Raw genomic sequence first — 18,313 nt, 5'->3', positions numbered from 1 at the left:
TTATTACACACACTTATGTATGAAACATATTGTCTACTGCCTTCTGGGTGTTACAAAATTATATATTACACAAAGAGACACTGTGATAAATGAAGGGCATCAATATCAACATTGTTGAGTTAAAGGATTACATTTATCAAAACTTACTACTTTAGACGAGCCAAGTTTAAATAGGTACTTCCACTGTCGCCATTTGAACTTCTCCTCTAGGACAAGTGCCAGTTGTTCCACCCGTCCTACCAGCATGGGAGCCTGTGGATATAGATATCTATGCTAAAACAAGACATGTTCATTTCCTGTCTCTGCTAAAAATAGTAAGTGACCTTGACCTAAAAACACTGAAACTCAGCTCCCCGATACAGGGTCCTTTATCATTAAGTGAAACTCGATCAAAATCCCTAAAGTGCTGACAAAACTTTAACATTATGTACATGCATACATGACAGATGGAGAGGAAACCTAAAGTGCCCCTTCCCCTCCCGGTTTCACTGGTAAGGGACTAATCAATTTCACTTACAATGACTCTTCAAGATCCTCTATTTCTTTTCAATGATTTTAAATACTCTGCAATGTACACCTATACACAGTAAGTAGAAGCCAGGCACACTGAAAAGCATCTGTCAATGTGATCAGTCCTGTTATAGAATATTTTAGTGGATTGTTGTTGACATCAATTTACACTGAAATTAGCCCAATACAAGAGACTTTTTTACCTACAATATAACACGTTGTAATAGACTTACCTCTCTATCCTTCAGTTCATCTATAATAAGGCTCACACGAATGATCTTCTCAGCATTTGGTTTCCTATTGAATCTGCCACTAAATAAAACAGTAAAAGCTTATGCTTATTTTCGACCATGTTTTCAAGCACTTATTCGGCATACAGCCGACGATGATACTCGGGTCAGTAAAATTTTGTCTTTGTAAACACATGGACATGTATAAGTCAAACCATCAGATAAGTCGAATATTTTGCTTGGTCCTGTCGACTCTGACTTATCCAAGTTTTACTGTAAATCCCAAAACAGATTATACTTACAGTCTTATATATATAATGTATCCCGGAACAGGTTATACTTACAGTTTTATATAATGTATCCAGGAACAGATTATACTTACAGTTTTTCGAATGCTGTTTCAAACTTTTTGGATGCAGTATCATGCATATGTTTTAACTTCTTTAACTCCCTCACATGTAAAACCTGTAAAAAACCAACACCAGAGACATCTAAGGGCTAATCTAGTAAAATATCCAAGAGGAGGAATCCAGAAAAAAAAAGAAATTCTATGCATGATGGGTGCTGGAGAAAATGCAGCCTATTATATGCATTAGTTTGAATTAAATCATTTCTATTGGTGGTCCCTATCCCTGTTTGACAGACCTGGAAGCCTCCCATTGGGTAGGTATTTTAATTCAGACAGTCATAAGTATAAAGTTGAAGTTTCTATAACTGATAAGAAATCATAAGACAGAGCACATACATAGTACTAAAGTCTTTAGTTATAAGTCTCTCTTGCATGTACATATGATCCTGAATAAAATGCTTCAAATACTGTATACCTGGTATTTTTCGCCCCAGGTTATTTTCGCCTTTTCGCCCTTGAGCAACACAAAAGATATTCGCCCCGTTTTAAATTCGCCCTAAACTACTTTTAAGAAATATCTTTTCCTCGTTTACAATCGAAAAATTCCGTTCGGAATTCTCGATATAGTTGCACTCGGAACACTCTGGATTTATCGAGTTCCCACATTTTCTTTTCGTCGCATATCCCGCTGAGGTGTGAAATGTAATCAGGTGTTAAATATACAACGTTTACCTGTGTACAGATTTACTTTTAGTCTATATTGATTCAAATAGTATCAGGTATGCATGGTCGATTTTAAACAAACACGATGAATTTGAAGTTCATCGTGCCGTGACTAATCACTGACCAGTGTTTTCTCTTGTTCACTTGTATACATCAATGGAAGCCACAAGCGACGGTGAACTCATAAAATCAGCCTTCACAATGACAAGAATCTGATGCTATTTTGCGTGCATCATTTTAAAAAAAGACTGGATATTTAAAGGGACTTAGTATTTATAGCTTTTTTAAAAATCAAATACAGTATAGTAAACCTAGTACGCTTTCTTTGCCTATATTCTCGATTTAACTCGACATGATATTGCAAATTTACTAGGCCTAGATTTAGATCTAGATTTTATTTTACATGCATATACTGGAATAAAACAATGAATTATTTTATAACGTACACATATATAACATGTGTTGCTTGTTATTGTATAGGAAAAAACACACTTGAAAAGTACGAGGGTATGTTTTGGATCCGACTTCAGTTTGCCTATGTACGATGACTTGTAAATCCTTCTATTCAGCTTGAAATTTTCGCCTGTCATCTTAAATTCGCCTTACCATCAAAGGCCGAAAAAGACGAAAATTAAACGGGGGACAAAAATTACCAGGTATACAGTATGTCAATTTGAAACGATTAAATTAAAACACTGACTGTTACTGTTTTCAACAGCCATAGACAATTTAAGTCACAACACTTGCGATTGGATATGTAACAAACACGTCAACCTTAAAAAAGTTCTCAACTTACATGTCTCAGTGTTTTACCTAACACATCTTTGACGTGCTTGTGTTTCTCTCCTTTTTCCTCGCCCTTCTCTTTCTCAGAAATATTTTTAGTAATAGCTTTGTCTAAAGCTGCTTTGAATTCTTCAGTAAACTTGGTAAGCATGGTGCATAACGTTTCTACCTGTAAATCCAAAATGAAAACAAGGAATGAAATGTGTCTATCTGTTAATGTTATCACTAAACAAGAGGCCCAGAGGACCTGCACCACTCACTTGGATATTTCAGTAATTATGGCAAAATACTCTAATTTAAGTTATATTTCAAACAATTTCCCAACAATGGTTCAAACTACAGGTGGACTTAATCCTGTCACTCATGAAAGTGTATGTTACTTTTTTTTTTTGCTAATATTCGCTTCAGGGGAGCTCGAGCCACACCTTCCATGTATACAATGATAGATCTCATTTGCCCAATAATGCTCCAGACCAAATGTCATAAAAATTGATTCAGGGGTTCAGGACTAGTAGGGATTTAAATGATTTACCTCAATTTCCCATATCAGACCCCCGTACCTGTGCCTTAGGGAAGCCACACCCTCCATGTATACAGTGCTACATCTCATTTGCCCAATAATGCTCCAGACAAAAGTTCATCAAAATCAATTCAGGAGTTCAGGACTTGTTGAGATTTAAAGGATTTTCTTCTATTTCCCCTATTGAGCAACACCCCTCCAGACCAAATCTCATCAAAATCCATTCAGAAGTTCAGGTAAGCTAAAAACTTGTTAATAATAACATTATTACAAAGAACAATAACTCTGTAAATTACTGTCAAATAATTCCCAATCTTGATGGCTACATACAAAGATTTATCAAACTTGGTTAATATTTACTCCACAGTTTATCGTATTCACAAGGTCCAATAATAATATTATTACAGGACAATAACTCTGTAAGTTACTGTTGAATAGTTCCAATTTTCAAACTCGTCCGAGATCATGTCGTTGTTTGTCTGTATACAAAGTTTCATTAAACTTGGTTGATATTTACATGTCTATCTGTCAATGTTACATAACGAGTCTATCAATAATGTTACATAACGAGTCTATCTGTCAATGTTACATAACAAGTCTATCTGTCAATGTTACATAACGTGTCTATCTGTCAATGTTACATAACGTGTCTATCTGTCAATGTTACATAACGTGTCTATCTGTCAATGTTACATAACGAGTCTATCTGTCAATGTTACATAACGTGTCTATCTGTCAATGTTACATAACGTGTCTATCTGTCAATGTTACATAACGTGTCTATCTGTCAATGTTACATAACGTGTCTATCTGTCAATGTTACAACTAAATAAGGAAAATATAAACAAAGAATGCAATCAGTGTATCTATTATTCAGCAAACAATGCTTATAATTCTTTTTTTGTCAATGTAATCAGTAAACATTGTAAACAAGGAATATGTCATTGTTATACAATAGAGGATTACACTTGATGTCCTGGTGTGTAATACTACAACCAAAGGGAGACAACTGGTCCTCAGGACTTACCTCCGGTAAAATATATGTGGAAATTTCTTGTTTTTCATTTGGTCCAACAAATGACATTTGATATTTGAATGATTCAAAGAATTCTTTCAGCTGTTTGACAAAAATAGGTAATCTGGAAATGAAAAAAAAACCCTTGAACTAATGACAAACAACAGATGAAAGTATCTGTGACATGAACAAACTATTGTAATAATTATTTAGGATATAAATCTGTTGAAGTATGTTTTAATATCCAATAGCTATCACAGCATTACCTTCCTATCTAGAAACAAGTAGTTAATAACTAAAGTCTGATTTCAACAAATAACATAGAGCCTAACAATTTAGCATGCACTTGTTTCTTACACATGAAAAGTGTGTGTAGAATTTTGTAAAGAAAACATGGAACCTGTAAATGCGAGTATAACTGACCCACCTGGACCTAGCATAGCGAATTATCTCATGCCTTTCTTCCTGAGGAAGCTCTCCACTTCTCCTGGCGAACAGGTCACAGAGTAAAACAAACTTGGAACTTGCTGTAAAATCAACAACATCCTATATAGAGAGCACACAACATAAGTCAGTGTAATACAATCACATACTATATAGTCAGAGTGGGGATCAATAACATCCTATATAGAGAGCACACAACATAAGTCAGTGTTATACAATCACATACTATATAGTCAGAGTGGGGATAGGTACAATTACTTATTAGAGAAAAAATGGATGGAATACACTTCAATTGTCAAGATTCAAGATGAAAACTTCTGTGAAATAGCGATATTAACATTCTTCAACATAAGAATCATCAAAATCCAAGATGGCCATATGTCAGCCATTTTATTCTTCCGATTAGTCTCAACATTTTAAAATACAACCATAACCATAATAGGATTTGTTAACGGATGGACAGTTGGACAAATGACCACACAGGAATGTTGATTTCAAAAGCTAGCAAGCTGAAGACTATGGCCTTAAAAGCTAGAGAGCAGTGTACCTATAGCAGCTTCCCTCGCTGCCTGCTTCATCACGTAGCATAGTCTGGGAGGGTTGGCAGCGAGTGCATCCTCAGGGATGGTGCCAGGTGTGATGGGGTTCTTCTTACATTTAAACATCTCAATGATACGATCAGCTGATGTGTGCATGTCTCCAATCAAATTCACAATTTCTTAAACAAAATGATGCAAACATAATAATAAATATCAGTTCATCACACATTTTATAAAATGTTAAAGGAATAGTTACTTGCATTGATATCTTTTAGTTTACATATTTAAATTAAATGTAATAAAAGATTTACTCTGATGTGTTTTTATAACCTACAAAAGTTGTCACTTATATAAATATATATATAATTCTACATGAGGAGCCCAGAAAAGGGCAAAAGCTGCTTGAAAGTTGGTTGTCAAACTTTTTTTTACTTCTTCTATATTTACCAACTCCACATGGACACAGACTTTCCTTACTATATAATTCTATATAAATATATATATACATGTATATATATACAGTGGACCCTCGATATTCTGGACACCTTCGTTCCCAGCCCAAACTGTCTGGATTATGAGTTTTCCGGACTGCTGAATTTCGTCAAATTTTGTAAATAAATATGTCGCAAAAGAGTTACTTCCCTTGATTATATACACTTGGAAACATTTAAATGACTTTTCATTAATAATTTGGGATATTTTCGTGAATATAAATATTTACATATGTTTATTATATGATTCTTGTTTTGGTTTATGTTTCTTTCCTCCTATAATTGGAATTAAACATTTATTTAAGAGGAACATTTGAAGTAAAAGTTGATATATTTTCAAGTTACCCATTACGGAGCAGCTTCCGTATAGCAACGATGATGATGATATGCATGTTTAAACCAGCGTTTCTGAATAACACTGTGCAGAATTTTGTTGTGTATTGTATAGTGTGATCAATATAAAGACATTTTCTCACTGAACTGTTTTATGAATCAGTTAAGTCAGTCAAGGTGACCTACAAACAACACACATGTGCATTCAAGACACACATGTACTACATACCGCTACTGTACGTACAATCTGATTTTTTAAAAAGTAATTTTACGTAAGATGAAGACCCCTCAGAATGTTGAAATAGCACAAGGATTTGTCCATGTTTTGTGACTTTTATGTAGGTTAAAAACATAAAACAAATGACTTACCAACAGTCCATGTTATGTGATTGATACGGGAGTTAAAAAACCTGAAATAAAAGACTTACCAACAGTCCATGATTTGTGATTTATACGGGGTTAAAAAACATAAAACAAATGACTTACCAACAGTCCATGTTTTGAGATTTTTCTATTTAAACAAAATCTAAATTTCATTTAGTATGAATTATATTAGAGATATTCTTTAGTTATATTACTTATGATCAATAATAATCATATCTTGTTTACGTATGTTAGTTTATGGATGCGTATGTACTAACTACGGAATAACATTTGCTGATATCACAGCTTTCACCTGCTTTATGTTTGAAACAAAAACAAGACCAGCCTATAAGTTTTTAATTTGCTGTAGAGAAAAGCAAAGTACATACTGTTACAAAAACTGAGCTGAACAGGTAAATGCCTGGGGCAGTGATTGCTATGACTACTCAGTGTGTCAAGTGTGCTAGTTGTTCACCTGTTGACATGGTTGACTGACCCAGATTTTTTTTCTTTACATGGTGAGAAAATTGTCTGGATTACTGCAGGAATTTTACTTACAAAATTCCATTCCATTCCCAAAATAGAGTTCCAGAATCGGAATCCAAATTTCCATACTGTTGAGTACAAATAACGTTACGGAAATCCTGTTCCCAGACATTTCTGTCCAGATCATGAGTTTTACGGACTATCGGCATCCGGATTATTGGGTGTCCACTGTATATATAAGCACAATACTTACGTTGCCGAAGAGCAGTATTTTTCAGGAAAGTGTTACACAGTTTTACAAAGTTGTCCATGCCTTGGAGTCTGCTAACAGTTTTAATGCAGACTTTAACAGTTTCTTCAGAGAGGCCCTTGGGGAGGCATTCCGTGTAGAGATAATGGAGCACCGTGCCCAGAACATCCTCGCGAAGGCCTGTCAGGGGTGGGGGTGTGTGCCACCAGTCCATTTCTGGGCAGCTCAGGCCCAGGATCAGAGAGTGTACCTGGAACTGTATTAGGAGACTAATTAACACAGAAAGACTAAAGGACCAAGTTTTTAACATCCACAGCATCTGTCCGTGCCATAGTGTAGTTATAGTGCCGTGACAGTCAATTCTACCTCACTAACTAGATCTATTGAAAGATTTATAGTTTGATGGTGGCTTTGTCCGATATGTATGTAACCAGTTGATGGAAAATATTTTCGAGGTAAACAATATACTTCCTAACTTTTTGTTATTTTTTTTCATAAAATAAAATGTACTTAAAGTGTGGATAAATAGCCTTATGTATTACCAAAATAAATGACCACACCTGTAATATACATAATTTACAACACCGAATCAAACAAAAAATGTTTTTGTTTATTGGTAACAATAAATGGTTTGTTTATTAGTAACAATAAATGTTTTGTTTATTAGTAACAATAAATGTTTTGTTTATGAGTAACAATAAATGGTTTGTTTATTGGTAACAATAAATGTTTTGTTTATTAGTAACAATAAATGTTTTTGTTTATTAGTAACAATAAATGTTTTTGTTTATTAGTAACAATAAATGGTTTGTTTATTGGTAACAATAAATTGTTTGTTTATTGGTAACAATAAATGTTTTGTTTATTGGAATCTGTCATCATCTTACCTGATGTCCCGATTCAGCTGTAATGACAAGATCAGAAAAGTAGCCTTCCTCCAAAGCTCTCCCAAATGTGTAATGACAATCACCTTTGGTATCATCTGTGGACACCTGTGAGACAAGTATACAGTACAGGGATCAGATGTGTCAGTGAAGTCAAAGTAGCTGTTTACATATATGTAAGAATTAATTAGAAGCTGTCACTCCCTCAGGGGTAAGACAAAGGGATCTCGACTAGAGGGGAAGATTTTAATAAACCTCATGTTTGGCACCTTACACCAGGGGTTGAGATCCCTGTCTCAATTCCAAGGTGGAGTATTTTTCTTATCATGTTAAACAGGAATAAAATATAAGGAATAGAATATAATATAAGGAATAGAATATAATATACAGGAATAGAATATAATATACAGGAATAATGAATGTAATATTGACGTTACTTTGGCCAAGAAATGCTGACGTAACATGATTGAATTATCAATGTGATGTCATGGCATTGTTGCTGTGATTTATACAATTGTTGAGATCATGCAAAGAGCATGTGTCGTTTATCTCTACCCGAGGAAAATTACACACTAGTATAATTGTGGATATACACGTGCAGAGTAAGAGGAAAAGGTTTCTTGTACATTAGAATGCACGCTACTCTGTGACCGATTTTCTGTTTCCTTTGATCTGTCCTGATACTTTTTAAATTATCAACAATAAAATTTTACTGATGATTCAGTAATTATTATCGTCAAAATTAAGGGGCTAAATTTGAAGTCTCCCTCCCAAACAGGAAAATAAAAGCAAATGTTTTGCATTATTTTGCAGAGAGTTGTCAAACTATTCCAAACTGAGTTTCTAAAATTTCAGTAAACAATGTGTACCTTCTGACACTGTAACATACAGCATCTGTCACATGTCAGTAACATCAGCTCATCAGAAATCTCAACCTGTAACACAAAACAGTGAGAATGAACATGATTTCAATGTGATCAGGGGATTTACAAAGTTTGAAACAACTCATTAGATGTTTATACACTGCCACCCTTAATTTCCTAGACACTTCACAGCAAATATTTTGAAATTCAGTAAATGTGATGTAGTGATAGTTGAATGCTGTTATTTATGTCTGATAACTTCATATTGTAATACTTTTACAGTAAATTAATAGTCCATATGGATATTGAGTCTACAAATCCTGAAAATTCAACATTTTTGCAACATGTCATTTAAAAATTTCATTAAATTTCTATGCATATTTTCACAGAATAACAATTTTTGAAAGGATCATTCATAGAGTGTAATGTTATGTACATCTTAAATGCATTTCTGGAATATTTTGGAAATAGATCCCTCCCTTCACCCTATCTGAAACTCCATCAAGGTGGCTTATGTTTACATAAGAATTTGTCATTGTCACTGACAAATGAATAATCTACAAGAAATTGAAAGGTTAAAGTTTCTGATTAATTTATAATATTTCATCAAGTCAAAGAGGTGCGTACATGTACTTTTTTTATGAATGACAGTGTTAGCAACTATTTGAACATGTGATTTCATATTTAGTACAGTATATAGTACATATATCCAAACATGTCACTCACATGACATTTACCACGTGGTGATACACAACAAATTCACATGAATACTTTATGTTTTTATTTTGATGGTAAATAATGCTTTGCTAACAGAAACACATACTGTACTTACATTGAACTCAATAACATGTTCGGCTAGAGTTCCAAAAAATTTCAACTGAACAGAGTTCATCTTCCCAGGTGGGAACAGTATCTGAAAGACATGTGAAAATACATAAGTTGTGTATTGATAATCATTGAGGGCACTTTTTTCCATAGTGACTTGGATTATATCTTGTACCTACAACACATTTATAAACTGTGGGTTGGGAATTAATGCCAATAGTTGTAACTTCATCTGAAATATGCAAAATGTTCAACTGGATGCCCTGCTCAATAGGCATATCTATATCTAAAAACAGATCCTAATCAAATTGAAATAACTCTGTATAACAATAAAACAACTATACAAACATTGTTAATACTTCAATGGATTTAATAGCTTTAATTGGCAATCTATTTTTTAGGTGGGGGTTGTAAGGTATTAAACGATTTTTAGTGTGAAAAACAACACATAAAATCTTTATTTTTGTGTTATAAAAATAATGAATTCTACAATTTATTTGAGAAAATAACTTTGTGTTAATGTCAAGACTACATAATTATTTATGTTATATATGTAGTCAATTACCTCGTAAGTGTCAGAGTTAAAGAATGGCATGGCATCAACATCATCTGCCACTTTCCAAGATACATCCCCGCTGTCATCCAGGTGGAACTCGGACCTATACAATACAAACAGCAAGATCTGAGGTTTATCAGGCCAATAAATTTCTTTTACTGAAAAAATATGACTGAACTTTTGTTCGTCTGCACGCCATGATCATTCCCAAAATTAAAACATCTCCAATTCAACTACACAGAGACAAAGAGGATCCAAAGAGAACAATCTGTGAAATAGTAAAACAAACATCACCTGTCAAAATTCATTTATTACCACCAGTGACCTGTTAAGTCATTCTGATGGTTTTGTCTGATCAATCTGAAAACTGAACATGCACAACTAGGGACCAGGGAGAACATGTGTAACTTGAGAGAAACATGCAAAGTCTTTGATCTTGAAGAAACACACATAACCCTATACTGCATCCTAGAGTTTCCAGTTGGACACAAAATGTAACAGAAGAAAAATGCAGTGACCAAAGTGGGACTCAAGCCCCAGACCTCCAAACTTTAGACAGACACTCTTAACTATTTGAGCTACCTAGCTGTCAGCTGAGAGATAGAGATAACCAAAACTGTTAAGGACTGATGGATGACCACAATGACCAATGGAAAAAGGAATTACCATCTAGAAATCATACCGACTGCTCTCTGCCTGAAGCTCAGCACTGGAAGTGATGAACATGGAGACATATAGCTGGTCCACCCCATGTTAGTATAATAGACAGGGAGAGAAATCATGCCCATGAATGTCATGAATTAATACAAATCCCCTAGATCCTATAAGCTCTGTATAACGAGATCTTTCATGAAAGCTATTGAGTTGGCTAAACACTAGAGCTATAAAAACTTTGTAAAGTTGGAAAACATAGTTAGCCATAGAATTGGCAATGAAAATGACTTTATTCTTGTGTAAATCAAAACCTAACTCAACAGCAACAAAAAAAAACCGACAGCTATATACAGAGGTGAACAATGGCTATAATACTTTACTTTTACACTGAAGAGTCACAAATTGCTATGTTACACAATTAGCAATGCCCTTTCCCAGTTGCAAGAAAGAAGAAACCCATCCCCATCTGATCTGCAAGTCTGACTTTAGGCAACCATTAATAGTATCAATAACCATGTAGGGTCACTAAACATCATAAAAGTTTGTAGGTTGATATATGTATATATACCAAACATTCTATAACTGTACTTCAGTGATTATATGCCTTGTAATAAAAAGTTATACATATATGTGATGTTTGATTATTTCAGCTGTAGGTAGTGTGCATAGACTAGCTAAACCTTCCGGATATATCCCGAAACTAATAGTGTCTGACTCATACTTTATTTTTGTCACTAGTCCTACTGCGCAATATTATATTAATTTATCATCTTACCTAATTTGTTGAAAGAAACGCGACGAATTTTTATTGAAGTGACAAAATTAACTATAATTTGTCAAAATTCAGAACTCGATAACGGTCCATTGCGAAACATCATTAAGAGATAAGAAGCCGACAGGTCCGGTGACAAGACTTACAGCTGCCCTACCAAATCTTACGTACCCTTCGATGCCGGTCGTGTCCACTGTACCCGCTAAAGACACGCATTCCACAATCTGAAATCAGAGAACGAGAATGAAGAAAACAGTTAATGAGCAGGTGTAAAACGGACGATTTATGGAGTTGTACGAACCTTCCATGTACCAAGATACTGATCTTCTCGCACTCCACTGTGGTACACGGACGTGAACGTCGCCATGTTTGTTAGTCAATGTTTACACTCTTCACGCATGCGCAGATGTGACATCCGATCACGAGTTCATCGATAATGTCACTAAAACAGTTGTAGATCAGTAAAGATATTAGCCACTTTTATTGGACATTCTTCTTCTTTTGAAAACATGAAGGCCCGTGAGGGGCCATTTTACTATTTATCTTTTTATCAAGTTTTTTTTTATATCAAGAAATTATCTTTTGATAACCATATTTTTATATAAAAAGAATTGTTTCAATCAGAGATATAGAAAATCGAAAAACAACAAAAATATAGTAAAACTATGTCTCATAAGAATGAGGATCCATCCAATACTCCCTGAGAAATAAGGTTATCAAATTAAACTTCAAGTGGAACCTACTTATATTTACCATTGTATGGCACTGCCACTATATAACCCTATACCAATTCAGTTGCGAGTTCACCAGCTTATGAACTGCCAACTGAAATTTGAATTTGAAAATTTCAAAAAAAAAATCGCACGACTAATAAGAAATCGCAGATGGTAAATATAAGCATTGAACGGCTTTCAGTTGGCATTCATAGTCAATATGAATGCCAACTGGACAGAGGCATATTCAACATGAAGCGCGCGCTAGCGCTTCATGTTGAATTTGCCTCTGTCCAGTTGGCATTCATATTGACTATGAATGCCAACTGAAAGCCGTTCAATGCTAAGTTTATGAACTTCAAGACTGAATTCAAGATCCAAGAAGAACTTTCCGAGAAATAGTGACATCAAACTACAACTGTCAGAATTGACCATCTTATTGTTTTCCATGCACGTCTCAAAATTGAAACTACATTAGGAGGGAGATCCGTCTGGCACTTCTAAAAAAATAGCGGTCACAAGGCTGGACGGAGGGACGAGATATATCATGTATAATTTGTTGTAAGATATTTTGGAACTCTTTCGTTCTGACATGAAAATGCACTTTGTATGCCTGCTATATCATTTTTATCTGTTATGCTTTAAATGGTACTGTTCTTGCCTTTATACTTTGGTATACGACCCGATATTATCATATTAAACTGTGACTAAATTGGTACCGACTCCAGATTTCAGCTCTAATTGTTGCACAATCTTTCTGATTTTTTATTTTTAAATGTTTGTTATAATTATAGCAACATAGAGCTAACGGTTTGTTTGGTACACCACATAAGACGCTAATTAAAGTTTCTTAATCTTGACATCTTTCTATGAATTGTAGCTGTTATATATTAAAATAAAAAGTACTTCGAACTTGTTTAGAGCATACTGTCAAATGGGAAGTAACTCTTATTAGTTTTGATTGCAAGCTGTGCACCGTATAGTAGTGTCGCTTTTTTGGCATCAAATAGAACTACTTTTACAAAGCTGTCATGATTACTTGATACAATAAAATATGTTTTATTTGCCTTAAGATTGAGCCCACACACGGTACAAGATTTCTACGCAATACAAATAAGGGCTGTTTCATCTACATGATATCAGAGCATCAGAATATTTTACCGCAAAGACTTCAATATACAGCCTTTCTCGGAGATACGCTATCATAATGCTTAATTAACATTGTTTTAGCTTTGAATACACTCCTCCTAGATCTATATAATCCGTTCTGAATTGCTGTAAATATGTTTGCATGTCATTGTTTATTATGTTTATTTATTTTTGTTGCAGTTATAGCTCTACAGAACTTATATTTATAGTTTGGGTTTAAACTGAGAAAGAGGTTTCGTTCACAAGTCCTGCCACAATACATTTTCCCGTCTAGAGCTTTATATACACAGGGCTGTATAGTTATCATAAATAAAATGTTTATCGAACATATTAAATTGTGAAAAGTAGTGGCACTATCACCCTTTTGTCTTTTTGTGTAATAGTGAGGCGGTCCTGCAGCGTTTACTAACGCACCTCGAAAATCCAGGTGTTTCGCTATTAATATTGGGCACGAGTCCTTGACCGGGAAGGTAGATGATATTCAGTTAGGCCCACACTACCCTTGCCAGATTTGTTTCTGTCTTGTCCAATATGTATACAACTGACTGTGTGAGTTACGTCTGAGAACTAACTGTATGTTAATGACTACGTCACGTGGGGGTACCAGACAGACTGGACAAGACAGAAACAAATTAAATCTAGCAAGGGTAGTGTGGGACTAACTGTATGTTAATGACTACGTCACATAGAGGTACCAGACTGGGAATGTTGTTTTACATTTTCTCAGTCTCTGTCGTGTGTTATAGACACAAGGGTGCCTTGTGTTACTAGATAGATATAACTGCCATGTGTTAGATAGATAAAAGGGTGTCTCGTGTTACTAGATAGATAAAAGGGTGTCTCGTGTTACTAGATAGATAAAAGGGTGTCTCGTGTTACTAGATAGATACAAATATCATGTGTTACTATATATAAACAAGTGCCGTGTGTTACATGATAGATACAAGTATCATGTGTTACTATATATATTCAAGCGTCGCGTGTTACTAGATAGATAAAAGGATGTTTTGTATTACGATATAGATACAATTGTCCTGTGTTACTAGATAGATAAAAGGGTGTCGTGTGTTACAAGATAAATAAACGGGTGCCTTGTAGTGTAGTACTAGTTAGATACCAGTATCGCGTGTTACTAGATATATAGATACAAGTGTCGTGTGCTACTAGATAGATACAAGTGTCGTGTGTTACTAGATAGATACAAGTGTCGTGTGTTACTAGATAGATACAAGTGTTGTCCTGTGTTACTAGATAGATACAAGTGTCATGTGTTACTAGATAGATACAAGATTGTCATGTGTTACTAGATAGATACAAGGTTGTCATGTGTTACTAGATATATAAAAGTGTCGTGTTATTAGATAGATACAAGTGTCGTGTGTTACTATATAGATACAAGTATCCTGTGTTACTAGATAGATGCAAGGTTGTCCTGTGTTACTAGATAGATACAAGTGTCATGTGTTACTAGATAGATACAAGGTTGTCCTGTGTTACTAGATAGATACAAGGTTGTCATGTGTTACTAGATATATACAAGTGTCGTGTGTTACTATATAGATACAAGTGTCGTGTTACTAGATAGATACAAGTGTCGTTTGTTACTAGATATATACAAGTGTCCTGTGTTACTAGATAGATACAAGTGTCACATGTTACTAGATAAATGCAAGTGTCCTGTGTTACTAGATAGATAAAAAGGTGTCGTGTGTTACAAGATAAATAAACGGGTGCCTTGTAGTACTAGATAGATACAAGTGTCGTGTGCTACTAGATAGATACAAGTGTCGTGTGCTACTAGATAGATACAAGTGTCGTGTGTTACTAGATATATACAACTGCCGTGTGTTACTAGATAGATACAAGTGTCCTGTGTTACTATATAGATACAATTGTCGTGTTACTAGATAGATACAAGTGTCGTGTGTTACTAGATATATACAAGTGTCATGTGTTACTTCGTCAAAGTAACAAACACATGTAGTTTTACCTATTTCAATGCGATTTTGACACAACTAATTAATGTACCAGTTTTTAGACTTCTAAGATAAACCGTTGGGCTTAAAGAAAATTCTTTAAACAGTATAACAGGCATGCGCTCATACCGAAAATTGAACTAGGTGTGTTTCAAACCATCACATCCCATCTTGGACAAGGTTTAAAATGTTCTGTTTACGCAATCAATGACAAGAAAATGTACCCGAGAGGTTGACGGAGATGTCTATCAACTCCGGGGTTGTTAACTCGAACCTGAGCCAAAGAGTGTAGTGATGTTATTGGTTTATTTGTGTAGTTAAACGATTTGGAGTCTGATCAACCTATCTTTACACAATTTGTATTGTTTACACGACTGTCTCAAACCACAAATACAAAATGTTAAAACAATAAAACATAACTTTGTATTTGCGATTTAAGACAGTCATGTAACAATACAAATCATTTTCATTACTTTGAATTATCTTCGTGTCACCCAAATTGCTTTTACAATATCCGACCGCAGTATATAATATATAATGAAAATAATTGTCTTCATTGCATTTTTGCCAGTGAAATATATAGAGGATATTGAATGGTTTCCCCTTAAATATAACATATATTTCACTCATATGACAGAATATTTCGATATTTTTCACTCGTGCTTCGCACTCGTGAAGATATCGATATTCTGTCATACTCCTGAAATATATGTTATATTTAAGGGGAAACCATTCAATTTTTTTTATTGCATTTCATCAACTTAAAAACGAAATTAAAAACTTCGAAAAATTACTTGTCAAAAAGTGGGGGAATCAGAAATGACGTCATCTATTTGTGACGTTACTCCACGTCAACTTGACGGCGCCATTTTGAAAGGACTGATCAACGCAATTTAAACGTTTTCTGCTGTTATCGAAGAATCTGTGCATGAATAGCTAACATTAAGTGAGTATTTTGTCAAAAACTATAGTCTGAAAATTTCAGAAATACAGCAAAATAACCAATTTATCTATCTCGGCTTCGATTGGAAACATATCACTTAGTAAATTTATAAAAAATATCAATTTTCATCTTCTCATCCTGATTTCTCTACATCTGTCCCTTTTCCTTCCAACTATTTGCTATCTTTCTATATAAATCAATGTAATCATTTTGTGTCGTTATCACACTTTCTGTAACATATATTTGTGGAGAGGGCTTTTTCTAAGTTGTAATAACTTGTGCCCGATCCTTTTGTTTATAACAATAAAATATTTTCAAATCAAATTGGAAACATATGCAAGTTTCAACGAGGTGAATACAAAGGTCTGCTCTGATTGATCAAAAATGGAAACCTTATATATTCACTGCAAAACTTATATTTTCACTGCAAAATGTTATATTTTTAGTGCAAAATCTTATATTTTCACTGCTCATCGCTGCAGTGAAAATATAAGTTTTATTAGTTTGATAAATTTCTATATTCCACTGGCAAAAATGCAATAAAGAAATTTATCAAACTAATACAACTGATATTTTCACTGCAGCGATGAGCAGCGAAAATATAAGATTTTGCAGTGAAAATATCAGATTTTGCAGTGAAAATATAAGTTTTCTGTTTTTGACCAATGAGAACGGACCTTTGTATTCACCTCGTTGAAACTTGCCGACTTGCTGTATTTCTGAAATTTTCAGACTAGTTTTTGACAAAATACTCACTTGATGTTAGCTATTCATGCACAGAATATCCTATAACAGAAAACGCGTTGATCAGTCCTTTCAAAATGGTGCCGTCAAGTTGACGTGGAGTAACGTCACAAAGGGATGACGTCATTACTGAATATTACTCAATATCATTTTCTGATGTTTTTAAATTTTTTTTTTTAGTTTATGAAATGCAATAAAAAGAAAATTGAATGGTTTCCCGTTAAATATAACATATATTTCACGAGTATGACAGAATATCGATATTTTCACGAGTGCGAAGAGGGACATTGTTCTGTCGTGATTGGGAGGGACATTGTTCTGTCGTGATTGGGAGGAGGGACATTGTTCTGTCGTGATTGGGAGGAGGGACATTGTTCTGTCGTGATTGGGAGGACGGACATTGTTCTGTCGTGATTGGGAGGACGGACATTGTTCCGTCGTGATTGGGAGGACGGACATTGTTCCGTCGTGATTGAGAGGACGGACATTGTTCCGTCGTGATTGGGAGGACGGACATTGTTCTGTCGTGATTGAGAGGACGGACATTGTTCTGTCGTGATTGGGAGGAGGGGCATTGTTCTGTCGTGATTGGGAGGAGGGACATTGTTCTGTCGTGATTGGGAGGACGGACATTGTTCTGTCGTGATTGAGAGGACGGACATTGTTCTGTCGTGATTGGGAGGACGGACATTGTTCTGTCGTGATTGGGAGGAGTGACATTGTTCTGTCGTGATTGTGAGGACGGACATTGTTCTGTCGTCATTGGGAGGACGGACATTGTTCTGTCGTGATTGGGAGGGCGGACATTGTTCTGTCGTGATAGGGAGGAGTGACATTGTTTTGACGTGATTGGGAGGACGGACATTGTTCTGTCGTGATTGGGAGGCGTGACATTGTTCTGACGTGATTGGGAGGAGGGGCATTGTTTCAAAAGTGTATCAAATCAGCCAAGATAGAGTATAATAACAACAAAACACAACAACGTACCGAATTATCAACGCGTTAAGCAACTACATGTATCACCGACCATCTTGGAGTCCATTTTTTTAGCATTGCAGATGCCTACCTTTGTTTAACCATTACAGTTTTATCTATACACGACAAGAAATTATAAAGAACAAGATGATAGTCTGCGTACTTCTTAGCGTTTCTTTTCCAATTTTGTTTTTGCTAATTATATGAAAACAACACATGA

General features: G+C 34.9%; 1 protein-coding gene across 1 annotated transcript in view; it reads right to left on the bottom strand.

Moving 5' to 3' along the window:
• The window catches only part of LOC117328099, a 36,354-nt gene extending 24,392 nt beyond the window's left edge, over positions 1–11,962 (bottom strand). Inside the window, exons 1-14 of the mRNA XM_033885462.1 lie at positions 11,895–11,962; positions 11,765–11,817; positions 10,177–10,270; positions 9,619–9,699; positions 8,793–8,858; positions 7,927–8,031; positions 7,043–7,295; positions 5,125–5,295; positions 4,561–4,660; positions 4,146–4,257; positions 2,609–2,767; positions 1,123–1,205; positions 744–822; positions 148–252 (exon numbers count right to left, since the gene is read on the bottom strand). Coding sequence (XP_033741353.1) covers positions 148–252; positions 744–822; positions 1,123–1,205; positions 2,609–2,767; positions 4,146–4,257; positions 4,561–4,660; positions 5,125–5,295; positions 7,043–7,295; positions 7,927–8,031; positions 8,793–8,858; positions 9,619–9,699; positions 10,177–10,270; positions 11,765–11,817; positions 11,895–11,960 — 1,527 coding nt within the window. The 5' untranslated portion in view covers positions 11,961–11,962. The remainder of the gene's footprint in view (positions 1–147; positions 253–743; positions 823–1,122; positions 1,206–2,608; positions 2,768–4,145; positions 4,258–4,560; positions 4,661–5,124; positions 5,296–7,042; positions 7,296–7,926; positions 8,032–8,792; positions 8,859–9,618; positions 9,700–10,176; positions 10,271–11,764; positions 11,818–11,894) is intronic.
• Between the last annotated feature and the right edge of the window lie 6,351 nt (positions 11,963–18,313).

The sequence above is a fragment of the Pecten maximus genome, chromosome 1, assembly GCF_902652985.1.
Source record: "Pecten maximus chromosome 1, xPecMax1.1, whole genome shotgun sequence".
Lineage (NCBI taxonomy): Eukaryota > Metazoa > Mollusca > Bivalvia > Pectinida > Pectinidae > Pecten > Pecten maximus.
This window is presented reverse-complemented; position numbering and strand designations above follow the sequence as displayed.